At 45.2% G+C, this 16,555-nt stretch overlaps 4 protein-coding genes across 7 annotated transcripts in view; all 4 read right to left on the minus strand.

Annotated features, from left to right (window-relative positions):
- LOC108152825 (protein TANC2) overlaps positions 1 to 9,862 on the minus strand; it is a 55,153-nt gene extending 45,291 nt beyond the window's left edge. The window contains exons 1-3 of one of the 4 annotated variants that reach the window (XM_017282418.2): positions 8,980 to 9,862; positions 8,784 to 8,919; positions 1,748 to 2,714 (exon numbers count right to left, since the gene is read on the minus strand). In XM_017282418.2, the coding sequence (XP_017137907.1) occupies positions 1,748 to 2,711 (964 nt within the window). In that variant the 5' untranslated portion in view covers positions 2,712 to 2,714; positions 8,784 to 8,919; positions 8,980 to 9,862. Of the gene's footprint in view, positions 1 to 1,747; positions 2,715 to 5,382; positions 5,641 to 8,783 lie in introns of those variants that run through there. The other 3 variants (XM_017282420.2, XM_017282419.2, XM_033387811.1) reach the window with 3 other exon arrangements.
- Positions 9,863 to 9,924: 62 nt separating this feature from the next.
- On the minus strand, positions 9,925 to 10,951 carry LOC108152826 (DNA replication licensing factor Mcm7-like). The gene is made up of 2 exons (XM_017282425.2): positions 10,420 to 10,951; positions 9,925 to 10,359 (listed from the first exon to the last, which is right to left on the minus strand). Exons 1-2 carry the CDS (start codon positions 10,497 to 10,499, stop codon positions 10,089 to 10,091), a joined length of 351 nt encoding a protein of 116 aa, XP_017137914.1. The 5' UTR covers positions 10,500 to 10,951; the 3' UTR covers positions 9,925 to 10,088.
- Positions 10,952 to 12,133: 1,182 nt separating this feature from the next.
- Positions 12,134 to 12,872, minus strand: LOC108165403. The gene is made up of 3 exons (XM_017301442.2): positions 12,645 to 12,872; positions 12,419 to 12,586; positions 12,134 to 12,358 (listed from the first exon to the last, which is right to left on the minus strand). Exons 1-3 carry the CDS (start codon positions 12,870 to 12,872, stop codon positions 12,203 to 12,205), a joined length of 552 nt encoding a protein of 183 aa, XP_017156931.1. The 3' UTR covers positions 12,134 to 12,202.
- Positions 12,873 to 13,031: 159 nt separating this feature from the next.
- On the minus strand, positions 13,032 to 13,632 carry LOC108165402. Its single transcript, XM_033387562.1, has 2 exons — positions 13,240 to 13,632; positions 13,032 to 13,181 (listed from the first exon to the last, which is right to left on the minus strand). Exons 1-2 carry the CDS (start codon positions 13,630 to 13,632, stop codon positions 13,032 to 13,034), a joined length of 543 nt encoding a protein of 180 aa, XP_033243453.1.
- Between the last annotated feature and the right edge of the window lie 2,923 nt (positions 13,633 to 16,555).

A 16,555-nucleotide genomic window follows, 5' to 3' on the forward strand; every position in this document is an offset into this window, starting at 1 on the left:
TGGCAACTACCGTTTGGGTCTTTTGTTTGACTTTGTCTTGCGGCCGTCAGAGCTCTCCTCCAAGTCTATTTGTAGATACAAGCAGCCAAACAACAAGCGTCTGCCACTGCCACTGCCTGTCTTCGTCTTCCCCATTTCTCTGCGGCGGAGTGGAGTGTGTGCTGAGAGACTCTTCTACCTGTTCCACGGATGCGTCTTTGAGGCTTCGCTTTGGTTCGGTTCGGTTCGGTTCGGTTCGGTCTCTCTGCACGTTCTCAGCGCAATCTCAAGTGTTTTTTAAAAGTTTTCCAGCGATAAGCAATGGAACTTTATGGCCCATCCACATCCACATCCACTCGCACTCAATGCTCCCCCTGGCTGTGGCTCTGGCTGTGGTTGTGTCTGTGGCTGGAGCTGGAGCTTCATCATCATCATCATCCATCCTAGTTTGCCATGGTTTGGTGTGGCACGGGCATAGTGTTCGGTGTGATCATGATGCATATGATTCATGACTTTTCACTTTTGCGAACATACACACGCACACACCGCAACGCGCCACGAATTTCCACAGCCATGGCAGAACAGTGGACGAAAATTGAGAAAAACTTTGCGAATATCTATCCAGGGAAAAGGGTGAATATGGGACAGTTCTTTCGAAAGTGATGGAGATGATATTTGGCTACCAAAGACGGTTCCTTGTCTGATCATTTGATGCCAAATCGAACACCGAATACGATTTCAGATGGAATAGTGTTTCGCAAATGATTCTAAACAGATCCAAGCGGATGAAACCCACTATGCAAATAGTGACGGGGCTGAGGCTGAGGCTGACACTTAACCCTTGCATAAATTCTCATCAGCATTGTGGATGGTAGATGGTGGATTGTGGATGGGGGGAGACTTTGGAGTGGCACGTAAATTACTGTGACATTGCACTTTGCAGCATCATTTGGCAATTTGTTGCAACAATTTTTTGTTGTGCGCTGTGCTAGTTTATTGATTAGTTTTAAATGAAAAGTGGAAGGAAGTCAGCAGAAGACTGGGACATAAATCTTGGCCAATTTTCTTATTAGAAACTGTCAATGTCAGCGAATTTTCACCCCGAGGAGAAGTCAGTCGCCGAGGATCCTCGTTTGCCGGCCACGGTCCGGTCATATGCTAACCAAATAAGAGATATATAAAATCCACTTGGATGATTTATGACCCTGGTGCTGGGGCTTGTTAAACATCTGTGTGAAATGGCTTTCTCTCTCTCTCTCCTATCCTTGGCTTTGTTTGCTCTACGGCCGATTGAATCGTACCAATCGTATGGACCACCGCTCCACCAGCCCAGCCCGGTGGAAATCTGTTGGTTTTTCGGCTGAGAGGATGTTGTTGTGGATGCTGATGATGTTGAAGTGTGTGCTGCTGGGGGTCAGCGCTAGCCGCCGCCTTGCGGGCTACCTTTCTAATGCCGAAAGAAATGAGTCCGTTGCGAGTCGGTCATTAAAACAGTTGTACAGGCGTGTACGAGGAGGGAAGTATCTGTATCTGTATCTGTGTTTACGTCTGTGTCTATGTCCGGTAATGAAGGATTGTAAATGAGTTTAAAGCCGGTCGGCATTGATGAATTGCCATTCGGTCATCATTCAGATGGAAGTACAATACAAAGAGAAATCGCCAAAACAGAAATAAATATCATGCCAAGGATTGGGTCTTTCTCACAATTAGTCAATAATGGACAATTTTATGGGGTTTATGGCAAATATTCAGTGTGTGAAGCACTCACCACTCTCTGCTGCACTCAGGCACTTGGCGGACATCTCCTCGTTGAGGTCCTCTTCAGGATTAGCATCGTCCGTGTCCAAGACGTGTCCGCAGCCTACGCTGGTCGAGCTCCAGTCGAGGGCACTCACGCCATCGCTGGACATCATGGAGATGTCCATGGGGGGGACGGAGGTGCCGCGCAGTGTGCTGGTGGCACTGATGCCGCCAGAGTCGCCGCCGCCGCCCACTGAGACGACCAGCGAGGAGTACTTTAGATCGAGGGAGGAGTTCATGGAGCCGCCGTAGATGGAGCTCGTGAGGGAGGCGCAGGTGGAGTCGAAGCTGCGGTTGCTGGCGCGACGCTTCTCAGGCGTGGCATACACAGGCTCGGGTTGTTCTTTTTTGGGAGTGCTTAGCTCTGAGTAGGCTGGCGGGGCTGTCGAGGAGATTTCACTGGCTATGGAGCCATTCAGTGTGCCGTAGACGGAGGTCATCATGATGTCGTTGCGATTGAAGCTGGGCTGCCAGTAGTCCTCCTCTACATTGCCCGAATCGACTAGATCCGAGGACTCCTCCTGCTGCTGCTGTTGCTGCTGCTGTTCATCGGCCACCAGCTCATCCAGATAGTCGGCATCGCAGAGTCGCGACTCATCGATCATGGCAATCGTATCATCCAGGTTCCCTTCCTCATCCTCGCTACCAGACTGGCTCTCGTCCTCTTCCTCGCAGCTCTGCTCTGCATTGGCGTTCAGCTTCTGGAAGGTCTCGTCCGCCTGCTGCATCATGTCGTAGGCACGGGGAACGGAGCTGCCGGCCAGCGAATCGGAGTCGTTCTCCTCGATGCAGGACAAGTGACGTGTCCGAAAGCCGTAGATAATCCCATTGGCGAGCAGTTTCGGTGGCGGATTAATGGGCAGCGGTGGCGTCGGTAGATCTATCTGTTCGTCCTCCATGTGATGCAGTGGCATCTGCTGCAGGGTGGCCATGTGCTGAAAAAGAGGTAAAGAGAAAGAATTCTATTAAAATATGGTTTTAATGTGAGGGAAACTATTTCCGAGTTCGACTTATCGGTTATTGATCCTGATCAGCGGCTGATCTACTGTGCCTTCCAGCTTCCATCCAGGCACAACTGTACCTGGAGAATGCTCCACATTCAACAAATTTTTAAAATATGTAATTTGAGGGCTGACTTGACATTAACGATCCTCCATAAAAGACACACACACATACTGCACACTGCACAGTGGATGTATGGATGTACAGATGTACCTCCAGCGGAAATGAGCCCAAATCTTAGCTCAACTCATGCCCGAAGATCTTGTGCATCTGTAGGTGCGAGCTTGTAGGCGATAAGCCCGGGAAACTTTAATGCCACTTAATGCCAGGGCAACAACAGAACGTGGAATTGTTTCAACATAAATCTCCCATACGTACATACGTATGTATGTGAGGGAGAGGGGCACGCAGGCACACACAAGACGGAAGTGTCCCCCCAAAAGAACGATAGACGCATGCACGCAACTTCCCCCATTTATGGCCACATGTGAGCGCATCTTCTACGAGTACGAGTACGAGTACGAGTACGAGTATGTGGTGTGGTGTGGTGTGGCCCCCTGCAACGATTCTGCTGCTGCTACTGCTGCTGCTGCTGATGGCTGGCGTCTGCTTCTTCCGTAGTGCAAAGAACTCGTAATAGTTGTGCTGCCATTACATGGGCAATGTCGTCGCACTCTTGACATATGAGTCCATACAGGCCCGACTCCGACTCCGTCTCATCCCCATACCCATCCTCCGCCTCTCAAGTAGGTGTTGTCTTAGTTATTGTTGCTGTCTTAGATTCTCTTCTGTAGCTCACTATTTTTAAGTCGCTTGCGCCACCATTGGGAAAACTAGCGAAAGGGACTGCAACTGGGGTTGGGAGCGGGACTGGGACTGGGACTGGGGCTGGTACGGGTCGCTCAATGGCGGGGCTGAAAACTCCTTGAACATTGACTCTGGCAGTGCAAAGTTTTTCTTAAATAAACATTTTTGCGACGCTTGCAGTTTGTTTGAATGCGATTTTGTTATGGCTGGTGGCCTGAACTTGGTTTTGGTTTTGGTTTGGTCTGCGGCATTTGGGGAAAACTACACTGAACAAATTTTTGCAACTGAACAACAAGAAAGCCCTTTTCAGTGGAGTCAGTGGCACATGGGTGCCGAGTAATGCACACGAAATGTCTGCCGCTGCCCGCTGGTTTAGTACATTCTAATCTTTTGCCATTCAAAACTGTTTTTCAACAAAATTCCCACAAGTGGCAGTCGATAAAAATCCATTTTTATTCTACCCAAAAGAAATAGTAATGTCAAATTTTCCACAGTGTAGAATTTCCACCAAACTAATGCAACAAACAAATTACTCGAGGCGACGAAAAACTATACATCCCATCCCATCCCATCCCCTCTCTCTGGGGCTAAGGCTAGGACGAAAATAGATCAACCAAACGATCGCATCGGGTGACGGTGACGCGTCTGCTGTGCACGGCCCGGGAAGCAGGGCACGGAGGAGAGGCTGCCGCAGCCGCAGCCGCAGCCGCTGCCTGTTCTGTTCTGTTCTGTTGCAGGGGACGCGACGTGCTGGCAGTTGCTGTTGCTGTTGTTTGTCGTGCGCCAAAGCAGAGCAAAGGGAATCCGGTGAGGCACGGTGGCCGGGGAGGGGGGCCTAGGATCCCCAGCAAACTGCATTAAACTACTTTCGTTGCAGTTTATTGCTTCGACTGCGCGCGTTTCTACTTTTAGCTATTCCACGCGTGTGTGAGTGTGTGCAAGGCATATCAAACTGGAGGTGAGGCAGTCCGGGCGAGTCTACTGCAGGCCAAATGACAGGCTGGTTGTCATGGCTGTGCCTTTGTAGCAGTCGAAATGATTATATTTCTGTGAGAAAGAGAGCCCAAACAAGAGGGGACTTAAAACCAGGCTCTATCCGGGCACAGCGACTGCCTCACCTCCTGTTTGATATACTCTGCGCGTGTGCGTGTTCGTGTGTGTGCGCACACATTTCTCTGCCTCTGAGAATCTTGAACTTGTGCGTCTTCACTCTTTTTTTTTTGTGTTTACATATTCCTTCGTTCTTTTTGGGTGGAAAGTGAAATGAGCGGAGAGTGGGAAAATGCTTAAAAATGCTGCCGTGGGTAGGGGAGTGGAGGGGCATTGGTAATGGAGAACCATCGAACATGCGACATTTTTTAGCTTGTTTCCAATTTAAATTCAGCGTCCTCATGCGCCGCCCCGCCCCGCCCCGTCCGACACGGCACGGCACGGTCCTGTCCTGCCGATGTCTTTGTTCAACGGTTCGCCGTTCCAGACATTTGCACTTAAAGGCATTGAGATGTGGTCACTGCACGACACGGGGAGCGAGGGACGGGCGAAATTCCTACAGCTCAGAAGCATTATATTGGCATTACTCATTTCGTTGCGATTTTCCTCTGGGACCAAAGAGAACTCTTCGATATTCTTAGATCGAAATCGAAACGAATGTTTCGCAATGCAAAAAGTATGCTATGATATTTGAAAGCACTTAGCCACAGGAAAATAAATAAAAATAAAATAAAACCAGCAGAACTGCAATCGAATGTGTTATTAACAAATTATATATGTTTCTTGAACATTTTCGTCTCCAACCTTTAGTTAACTTTGTTGTTGCTTGTTGAGGATCACTTTTTGTTTGGTAATGTTTTGGAACAATCTTGGAATAACACTTGGAAGACACAACCATAGATGTTAGGAACTGCACTATCTTTTCATTCAGAATTTCTCCACTTTCACTGATAATCCAATGTGACAATTAACCCGAATGGAGATTCGTCTGCACACGATCTGAACGGCTGTATCCGTATCGGTATCCGTCTCTCTGGTGTGCCGTAACGTATCCGTACCGAGCGCGCGCTGGAATGCAATTGAATCGCCTCGGAAGCCAGATCACGGCACCAACTGCATCCGTTGCAGCAGTTCTAGCAGTGAGGCGGTGTGGCAGCGCAGTCGCAGCAGCCTCCCTCGGCAACAAGAAGATGATGTGTTCCCGATACTAACTAGACGGAGACAACGTCGCGCGGTCGGCTAAAAATAGTCCCGGAGTCGGACGTGCAGTCAGCGCCGGTCCATCACTTTTGTTAGATTCCGTTTTTCCCCCGTGTCCCCCACCTTCCCCCTTACCCCCTCGCACATGCCACAGCAACAGCCGCGGCAGCCGCAGCAGACGTCGCGTCTGTTTGTGTTGCACCCCGCGAAGCCGGCTCGGGTTCTGCGTTTCTAATGGGGTCCCGCAGGAGGAAAGACGGTGGCGGGAGTGGGGGGGCCAAACGGCGACCAAAGTTTGCCAGCGGAACCAGAGGTGTCGCTTGCTTGGTTGCCATTTAATTGCACCGCCATCCATGGCACCATGTCACTGAAGTGGGCCTGAAGTACGAGTATTCTGAAGTTTCCTCAAGAAAAGCCATATTCAAGATATTACAACATACAGTTGGTTCCTTTGAAATCCTGCCTCCACAGCCACATCCATATCCTGCTGACTGTACACACTCACATCCAAGAACTATCTCAACCACGCAACCCCAAGCCGAGTTCAATGCACTCAAGCGAAAGGCAACAAGTCTGGCAGGCAGGATTGGACACAATTGCAGTTCATTCAACCTAGGGGCAAGGCAGGCAGGCAGGCAGGCAGGAGAGGTGACTGCCTGGATCTATGCGACGGAAGTGGACTAATTTTTCATGTTTTGAAATCGGATGACAACGAACAGGAGGAGGACGACAAAGTTCCGAGGAAGACAGCAACAGCAACAGCGACAGCGACGCATGCGCAGCAGAGTTTGTTCACCTCATGCTGCGCACTAGATACATTCTATGCCTTGTACTAAGTAGTTATAGTTACGCACGGATTGTGTTACATGCCGCCTGAATGCTTCGCTGGAAGTGCTCAGTGCCCGACCCTTGGATTTGCGTTGATTTTTTCGAGACAACTGTTTCAATTACTGATTACTTTTTCCCTGTATTTATCTTCGGCTGCTTTAATATCATTTCCACTTTCACCGCGCTGCGCGAAGGGGAGGGTGTCGGGTCGTGTCGTCTCGCGTGAATGATTTGTGACACCTTTCTGATGACTTCTGATGCTGCCACGCCTGCGCATGGAATCTTCTTAATCTTGGGGGATAATTTAAAGAGTCACCTAACTGCAGGCAGGCTTTAGAATCGATCTCCTCCTGTCTCCATGATAAATTATTGTGGGAACTTCACATAAATTCGGGAAAACCAAAAATATGTACGAGTATGTGCTATACTCGCATGTAAGATACATTGAGGATGGCTTTGTATAGCCCACTGACGAGGGTATTATAAAATTGGTCAGATTTGTATGAGGCATAGAATGATGGATCCCCAACCTCATAGAATACATACAGAAATATTTTCTTAATCAGAATTTTGGGGATTTGCGAATTGCCCAACCCTCTGGCGGTTGCCTGGCTCTTTCTGTTGTTAATTAGGATTTGGGACCCTGACCCTCCATCGAGAAATTAGACACATTCGAGTGAGGAAATAAATGGAAATCTCTGTAAGGAAGAACATCATTTAGAACATTGAACAACATTGAAGTAGATTCCGACTAGTTTTCATCGAAATAGACGCGCGGACGGACAAATTTGAATCGAATCCACCAGAGGTGCATTGTAGGCTTATGCCCCACAATAAGGTCGATGCCAAAGGGGCTTATGGTCAGATCTAAGTTGTAAATTGTGCTTGAAATATTCAAGCAAGTGCATGATCTTCGCTTTGCTTTCTTAGATTGAACTGTACATTACAAATTCTGTGCAAATTTAACATACCCTCTGGAGAGGTATAACAATGTAAAATTAACAAGGTAAATTTTCATTTGTGCCTAAAAGTTGCAACTAAATGTTTCAGTGGCCGCAAAGAATTTCACATCGGCCGCCATCAGTGCATACTTTCAGTCTGAGTGGAGAATATTTCGGAAAAATTTGTGAAGTATCTTTTGGGGGAGTCTCTATTGAGAAAAGTACAAATTGTAATTTATATTTTAAAAAACGAGCGGGAATGCTGAGAGTTGCGACTATACTTTTATTCCCGGCACTGGATCAGTGTCTATGTATATATGAGAGCTTATGATTTATGTAACCAATACAATATATTTTAAACGTAATTATACAGGAGCCGATGACTACCGCATGCTTTCTATCTCACTCTCTCTGTCTTTTAGTATAGCGGTGCCCAGAAGGGACCAATGTACATATTTGTTGGTTATTGCGGGGAGTGGGGATTTCGGTAGGACAGCCAATTCAGACCACGATTTATCTCAGTTTTGCTTGAACTGGTCATGAAAGAGAGGACGACCACTCTCTATGTTCCAATGCTAACTCTTGCACTTCGTTTATCCCATTCTCACTTAATTACAATTTGATTTTAATTTTAAACACCATTCGTTTCCATTCTTCCGCTTCATCTGTCTCTCTCTATTTCCCTTTCCACATCAACACGAACCATTACATCTCGCTTTCGGGCACTGCACGATTAAGAGTGAGAGAGAATGAGTAAGCGTCGGAATGAATGGGAAGCGTCTCAGCAAATGGATTTCTTCATTTTGGCTATAAGAATGATCCGATCTGATCTAATAGATGTGGTAATTCTCTACGAGCCGTCTTCACGATTATGGAAGTGAAATTTTGAAAACACTTGTAACTGTGTGATATCACAGGAGTCTGGATATATTTTGGTTGATCGTGAAACGCTGGGAGCAGTTGGAAACGATTCCTTTTGGGCGTTCCACACATCATTATCCAACACAAAACTAATATATCCGCAGACTTTTCGAGTACCGGGTATAAAAATGCTTTAACTTTTAAAATTCCCTTCCTTTGAAGGGAATGGTTCTAAGACACATAAGCCATGGATACATGTACGCACCCGTATGTACGTCATCTTCACTAACAGAGGTGGCAATTGCCCAAAAATAAGTTACTCAACTGGTAGTGGTATTCAGTTAGCCAATCGGTAAAATATCCCAAACTACTTACTTGGTCCTTAATCCTCTTCCTCTTCGAGGTTTGCAGCACCACCCAGGTTCTTTTTTGGGCTATGGCGCTTGACGAAACCAGAACCGCCGCCAGGCGCACAAAGAACGATGGAATGTTGCCCACATGCTTGTGCAACCTAGACGGGGGAACTGAAAATTGTCTGAAAGGGTTTGGCAAGGCGTTCGGTGCTACTTACGCAATGCGTGATTTACATTAGGATCGGAGTGAACAAAGTCATCTAGGCAATCAATATTCATTAAGATTCGGTGCAGGCATTCGCCTCTTCGACGCCCTTCATACGAGATTTATCACAGACACCAAGGCGCATCAGGCATTGCCTGTGTGCAACGTCCATGATTTGTACAGACAAGAAGTGCCCTGTTTGTCTTAATGTTTACATTAGTAGTAGTTTCAGTCAGCCACAGCCTCTGATTCTGCTTCTACTGACAGTACTTTTCATCGCCGTGTGTGTCGTTTGGGGTATCAAACAAGGACTGGATCCCTTGCTTGCACTCGGGTCTGGCCAGCTCGTTGAAGCTCCGTTTGACACTGTGCGGATTACCGGAGACATACAGCAGCCGATTGGCATTCGCTGAACGAGGAATATCGATTGCCTCTAATCTTTTGAAATAACTCTGAGCTGCCTATTTGCTATTTAGTAAGTGCGGCACATATGGAGATCCACAGTGCCATCGCTGTAGTTGCCCAAGCGGCACATCACTTAAGACTTTTCCCTCACAGATCTTGTCCACGGCAAACATGTTCTTGCTCTTATAGCCAATCACTGTGGGCGGGGGCAGAACTTCGGTAAATGTAAAGTTGTCTAGATGTGTATTTCCTCAGCAGCGTGGACTTTTCCTGATTTCTGCTTCAGTTTCTAATCGTAGAAGACATCGGCTAGTGGAGAGATGGCGTATAAGGCCGCTCTACAGCCGCTCGCTTTTTCTACAGGCGATCAGCCGATACCTTTGCTGCCAGCGCCTTCCACATCCTGTCCTTTTACTTGTAGCTGTTCGGTGGCGAGCTCCTTTCTCCTGGAGTGGTCGATTTCGTCATGTCCGGCTTCAAGCGGCTTTTTAAACTCCTAAGAGGGTATAGATTTAGATTTATTTTAATGTGGACATGTGTTTTACTTGCCACAATGCCAAAGTATCCCATATTCTTCCCTTCTTTTATGCATATTTCCGCTCCGAATAGGCGTATTCCAAGCCGGCTTTTTCCTCGGGTACGTTGGACGTCGCGCTGTTTTGTCAGAATGTGATTGCTCTACCGCTGTCTCTCTTAGTTGGGTATTATTTGGTGACACTATATTTTAGTCCAATTATCGAATTGTACCGTCTGCAAGTACAGACGACCGGCGGCCTTGCTCACGCGGCAATCGTCCGAGGGACCATCGTGGACGGGCGCGAAGGAGAGCGAGCTCACCGGCTGGTACGTCTCGGAATCACAGCGATCGCACATGTATGTGGCCACGACCATCATGGGCTTCACCTCCGTGCAGCGCGTCACAATGCCTCGTACAGTCGTCAGCTTGCCCATGTGTTGGGCCTTTACCTCGCCTATGGTCTTCGTGGACCTTGGAAATGGCATAAAATCAGAGATTTCACCTTTACTGAGGTTTTGGGGGCCTACTCACAGTCGCTTCATCAGCTCGGACGGGAAGCTATTGCGGTCATCGCGCTGCTCCATGGGATTGCGCACGCGGTCGTACAACATCAAGCGATGCTCAATGTACACATCCAGGACGCTCTTGGCGTGCACCTCCTGCTGCTTTTAGCTGGGCAGCAGCTCGGCAATCATATCACTGAAGATGCCCGCATAGCGTCGGCAGTTGTCGATCACCGCCTCGGCCAGGTTTTCATTGAACTCCGAGAGATCGTCCAGATCGATGGTGATCAGGACCTGCTCCCTATGCGCCAGCTTCACCAGCTGCGAGCCATAAACAAATTTCTTCTTGCCGTCATCGTCGCACTTGCAAAACTCCAACAGGAACGTTTTGATGGATTCTGCGTGGAGACATGGGTTTTGTGGTTTCCGCAGTCGCAACGCTGATTTTACCCTGACTTCTGTCCTGTAAATAGTCGCGACGAGCCATTTTGCTATTGTTTCAATTGTTTAGACCTTGAATGCGAATAAACTGTGCACGGGCTGCAGCAGCGGGAAAAAATGGTTTTTTGAATGAAAATAAGGCGTCCCGCAAAAAATGCTATTGTTATCGATAAGGTATACGGTCTCACACTCAAAAATATACTTAAATATACGGTCTTACTTTCAAAATATACCGTAAATATACTGACGAAGTCAAGTTCTATTATACATATTCCTCGTTTTTGATATTCCGTCGAATATTACTAGCTATATAGAACATTTAGCCGTGCTATTATAAGTTTATCCGATTATAACATCAATTTCCTACAAGAATGGTCAACTTTAAGCTCTCCTCTTTATTGGATTGTTTATAAAATAAGGTTTAAGCAAAACAGGCCAAGAAAAAAGGTCCACTAAATTAATTTTCTTACATGGTAACTACACAATAACTACACTTTTGCTACATACTAACTACATTTTCATGTAATTATCAAAGGCGACACCTGAAGGGGAAATGTTAAAAAATGTTAGCCCTTTTTTTCCATATGAGCCCCATGGAAGCGCCAGTGTGAAAAACCATGAGTTAGAGTAAGCCCATAACGCGTCTTAAGATATATTGGAAAATACTAAAAAATACTATGAAAAGTATAAAATTTGCAAGGTGTGTGAGCTAGTCATGGTGGAAAGTAAATCAGTGTGAACGCGGACTTATCGTTGAAATATACCGTCAGACCCTCTGCAGTATAGCGTAAATATACTGATGAATTCAAGTTCCATTATACATATTCCTCGATTTTGATATTTCGTGGAATATTACTAGCTAGATTGAACCCTCAGCCCTGCCCACATAATTTTATCTGATTAATGAATCAATTTTCTACCTGACTCGCTCCTTTTAACCACTTGCTTTTATTGGAATTTTATATACCTTTGAAAATGAAATTTAATAGATTGATGAAATTGACAAAATATACAATATTATATAGCGATATACCGTAAAATATGATGATTTTCCTCAAGAAATCGCTTATCGCAAGTATCGATATTATTTGCAGCTCTGCCCCTTAAAAACCAAATTATGTATATGCCGGTATTAATGCGGAACCAGAAAATTGCTCCCAGCTATGAAATGCTATGTTGCGCAAATTTTTGAAATTTTACAATTATGAAAACAAACATTTCCAACTAAATCCAAATTATTCTTAAACAAAATACTTTTGTGCAATTTTTTGTTAACTTGAATAACTTAAATTGTTGGTGCATGAAATAAACATGTTTTTTTAAGATTTAATATTCGTAAAATGCTGCAGAAAATAAAACGTTTATGAATACTAGTACTTTTCAACCCGTGTCGAATAGACTCTTATGTCAGTTCTCCACTTCTTGAGCATGGATGTCCGCACTTGCAACATGTAGACCCCATTTGGTAAGGGAACTTCTTTGAGTGTGCTCTCATCGATGCGGAAACCATTAAAAATGTAGTCTTGCTGCTGTTTTTTGTAAGTATATTGGTAATTATTGCCTCCAAGAGATATCCAAGATCTTACCTGTAGGGGGCACGTTGTATTGATATTTGTTATCTTGAGCAATGGATTGATTAGGAATCCGAAGAATCCGGACTGCAATGGCTGCCGCAAAAAGGAGCAAAAGTCCATGGTCTCGTTCACAAATTGGAAGCGTCGATTTTTCAATATTTTATAAATGCCCAAATTTAACTGTATTTACACTTATTAGCCAGACCTCTAATGGGGTTTGCTCGCTGCGTATACTCACGATGATATCATCGATGGGCCCCTTATAGAGCATCGTTATATGGATGTAGAGTGCGGCCCTACCGTGCTCACTGTGCACAACATTACAGTTTTTAACGTGGGCAAACGAAGGGTCCAGCGTGCGGCACTCCATTTTGCTGACTTTGAAGACCCTACCATCGATGGGCTCCAGCTCCTTCAGCAGCAGTATGGATAGCATGAGACTGAAAAAAACCAGCTGATCTTTCATGTTTCCCACACGGAATGAGACATTAAACTGATTGATTTTTTGGGGTACGGTAAGTTTATGATTTACATTTAACGCATGGTGCACATCGTTGGCCCTAATGGTTTTGTATAATCTTCAATCTATACTGTTTATTGAAAATAATTACAAAAAATTGAAAAACTATCCACGCACACCATAAACGCTGACCTGCAAGCGCCAGACCTTATAAGCGCCCACAGTCACCGTCAGTTTGTATTCCCCATTGGGCAGTGGCAGGTCCCGGACGGCCTTCTCACTGAGCGTCATCTGTTTCACGAAGATATCCTTTTCCTGTTGGAAAAAGATGGGGATTATACACTGAGTGAGATAAAGGATAGCCACGACTTACCTGATAGGGACAGGTGTGATTGGCATTTGTGGCGCTCATCAGAGAGTCGTGGAATATGTAGAACAGGGGATACTGTTGTGGCTTCTTCATGTAGTAGCAAAAGTCCAGGGTATGATTGACCATGAATAGCCTATAGACATTCGACTTGCGGAATATGCACAGATTGAACTCAATCTTTTCGATGGGCTTGTCAGTCTTCACCGCCAAATGGAAGTTCATGCCGACCACATTGCGGCGCACCATTTTGAGATAGCATTCCTTGAACTCTACAAATTTTGGATCCAGACCCTTGCACTCTACGTTGGTGAACTTGAAGTAGGCTCCCAGGCAGCTCCCAGGGCACAGGGAAATCAGAATTGGAATTAAAATTAGGCTTGGAATGGGTTTCCACATGGTGTTTAGTCTCTGACAGTTGCTGGCAATTTGATCAAATTTTTTCTGTTTGTGTAACTCTGTTCATTATAAGCTAATTAAACGGACTAATGGGCAGTGCAATTAGATTGGAAAAAACTTGGTATTTACATTAGATTTGGAAACAGATAAAGCTAATTTTTGTTATAAATTGAGCTCAGACCAAACTAAACAATAGATACCATTAAATACCCTCTATTCACGTCTCCTCATAAATATCTTAAAGAGCTGCAACAGTGTGATCTCTAAGAGTCAGAGCCAGAGAATGCTACACAAAGGCCCACAGACGTACTATTCCACAGTGCTTCTGGTCAAATATTATTACTTCCAATTATAAATAAGTTTTATAAAAATATTATTCATGTGTGCTATAGACCAAGTTATGTGTTTTTTTGCCATTGACATTAATTCTTTTTGAAATAAACCAAACCATCGACTTCTACAAAAATGTAAGTTAATTTTAGATTTCTAAAAAAATTGTCGTTTTCAGCCTTTGAATTGAGTTTTTTTATCACATTTGTGATCAGAATTTTATTTAATTAAATTTTCGTCCTCAGCTTGATTCAGTTTAAATTGGATGGGTTTCATTAGCAGCCAGCTTCATCTCTTTTTTTTAATCTAATTTTCATGATTTTATTCAATTAAACTGTTCCATACATGTGGCATGGCATACACATCTACAAATGGTCCGAAAAGAGTTTTCTGTTAGTAAAACAATATCATTGTATACAGCCAGAGACAGACAATTTTCTTGCCACCGATTTCCTTGGAGCAACGTCCACCACACATGACATCTCCGCAGGACATGAGCTAAAAACTTTTGCAATGAAATGCACGTAGAAATGCCACAAAAAATAACAAAAAATGCGAAACAAAACAATGTGCAGTAGGTTGATGGGCCACCAGAGTAAGTCCGCAACAAAAGCTGCAAAGTTGCACACATCTGACCCGATGTACATATCTTTGCCCCAATAATCGTACAACTGTCACTGGCTTACATTGGCTGTCGATTTGTGTTACTGTCTGTTTGGGGAGATAGTTCCATCCACTAAGTGACCTTGTCAGCTGTCAGGTTAATCAGGAGAACTTTTTAATTACACAAATTACACAAACTTTGGCTCCGACGCCGACCCGCAGCCCGAGCCTCTATAAAGTTCAAGTCGCGCCAAGTTTATTATTCATAACGGAAGCGGAAACAGCAACTAGGGTCGAGCCTTACCTTGGGTTGTCGTCGTTCCCGTCCCCGTCCCCCTTTACCCGGAGCTTCCTTAACCGTAGTTATTTATTTTAATAAAGCCACAAGCGACCGCACAAAACTTTTGCCATTTTGCTGAGGTACGAACTGCAGCTGCCTCATTATTAATCATTATTGCCTCTGGCCTGCCCTGGCCTGGCAATTTGTCGTAATGATTAAGGGAAGCCCCCATCTCCATACTGTGGAAATGATTACCTCTTAACTGCCCGTTTGGCCCCACAATGGTCCTGGTGATGCATTCGAAATGGGTTACCATTTTTGGGAAATTGCTTCCAGCCACTTGAAGCTGGACAAGGATTTGCCGCCTGTGTTGATTGCTTGGGCAATTGTTCTACTTGTTATACTGTTCTTCGACTTGTGGGCTTGCAGGGGATTACATGTCCAGGCTACTGGATAGAATGAAAAATGGCTGTAACTATTTTACATTCACTTAGAACAGACATTCTCTCGGCTAGTCAGCCTCCTCGTAAGCCCACGCAGACACTGGCTAGAGTGTGTGCAATGCGGCGTATGCGTGATGTGTCTGTGCCATAAATTATGTCCCAACTATTTTCTGGTTGGCAAGGACTTGGTCAGTGCGAGGACATGGGCCACATGTGCCAATAAATAACACTCGATATGCCTGTCAAAAAGCACTGAGGGAAGCAGAACAAAAAAGGAAGGATGTTGGGGACGGGAGACCCAACTTGAACCGGAAACGGATATACAATTTTAGTAATTTTCGTGAGTGACCAAAGGCCGTGTCCCCAAATCGAAATCGAACTCCCATCCGGATGGCGACGCCTGAAAAAGGAAATTGCCGAAAAGAAAACCCTAAACAAGAAAAAATGGAAAATACCGGCATTGTACAGGCATTCGGACAGTATTCCAAGGCAGTGGATGAGCCGAGACCCAGTTTTCCCTTTTGCTTTCTGTGTTTGTTTTTATTGGCGTGAAAAATGTAATAATGGTTCTCCCCTCTCCTTTTCTTCGCCCTTTTCTTGGCCATTTTCCTGTGGGTGCCAGAGCCGCCTGCCAACAACATTTCAGCTCTGCTTTATGAGTATTACGAGTATGTGCTATGTGTGCATATGCCTGTCCTGGCCTGAGGTTGGTTTTGCTTCTGAGCCACTGGGCGAGCGAGAGTTGATGAAGTTATGCATGCAAGTTATACAGACACTATCTTAGGGGTTCACTACTTCAGGGAGGTTTTTCCCCCAAACTGTTTTCTTGCCACAGAATTTTTGAGACAGGGGTTTAGTGTTGCGTACTTTGGGGCAGTAGTTTTCTGCCTTTTTGCAAAGTTTTTGCTTCATGTTAAAGTTTTTTTGAATGTCCGGTGAATATATAAATGTTGTGGAAATAGCTCCCTTTTTGTAGAGCATTTACCAGGCGTGTAGTTTTTTTTTTTCCAGCTCCGTTGTCATTGCCCAGCTATACATTCTCTTCCCCACCTCTGATTTTTCCGATTTGCTCGAGTGTGTGTTGCTGGTTGTGTGAAAATGTGCCTAAGGTCAGGGCCAAGTGACCAAGTGTCTGGCCAAGAGCTGTACAAGCAATTTCGTTTATTTGAAAGCTTTGGCCAGGCCCAGCAGGCTCTTCCTTTTCCTCATGCTCCTGCCATGACCATTCTCAGTCCTGTCCATTTAGTTTAAGCCTTAGTTCCTGCTA

The sequence above is a fragment of the Drosophila miranda genome, chromosome XR (genome assembly GCF_003369915.1).
Source record: "Drosophila miranda strain MSH22 chromosome XR, D.miranda_PacBio2.1, whole genome shotgun sequence".
Classification (NCBI taxonomy): domain Eukaryota; kingdom Metazoa; phylum Arthropoda; class Insecta; order Diptera; family Drosophilidae; genus Drosophila; species Drosophila miranda.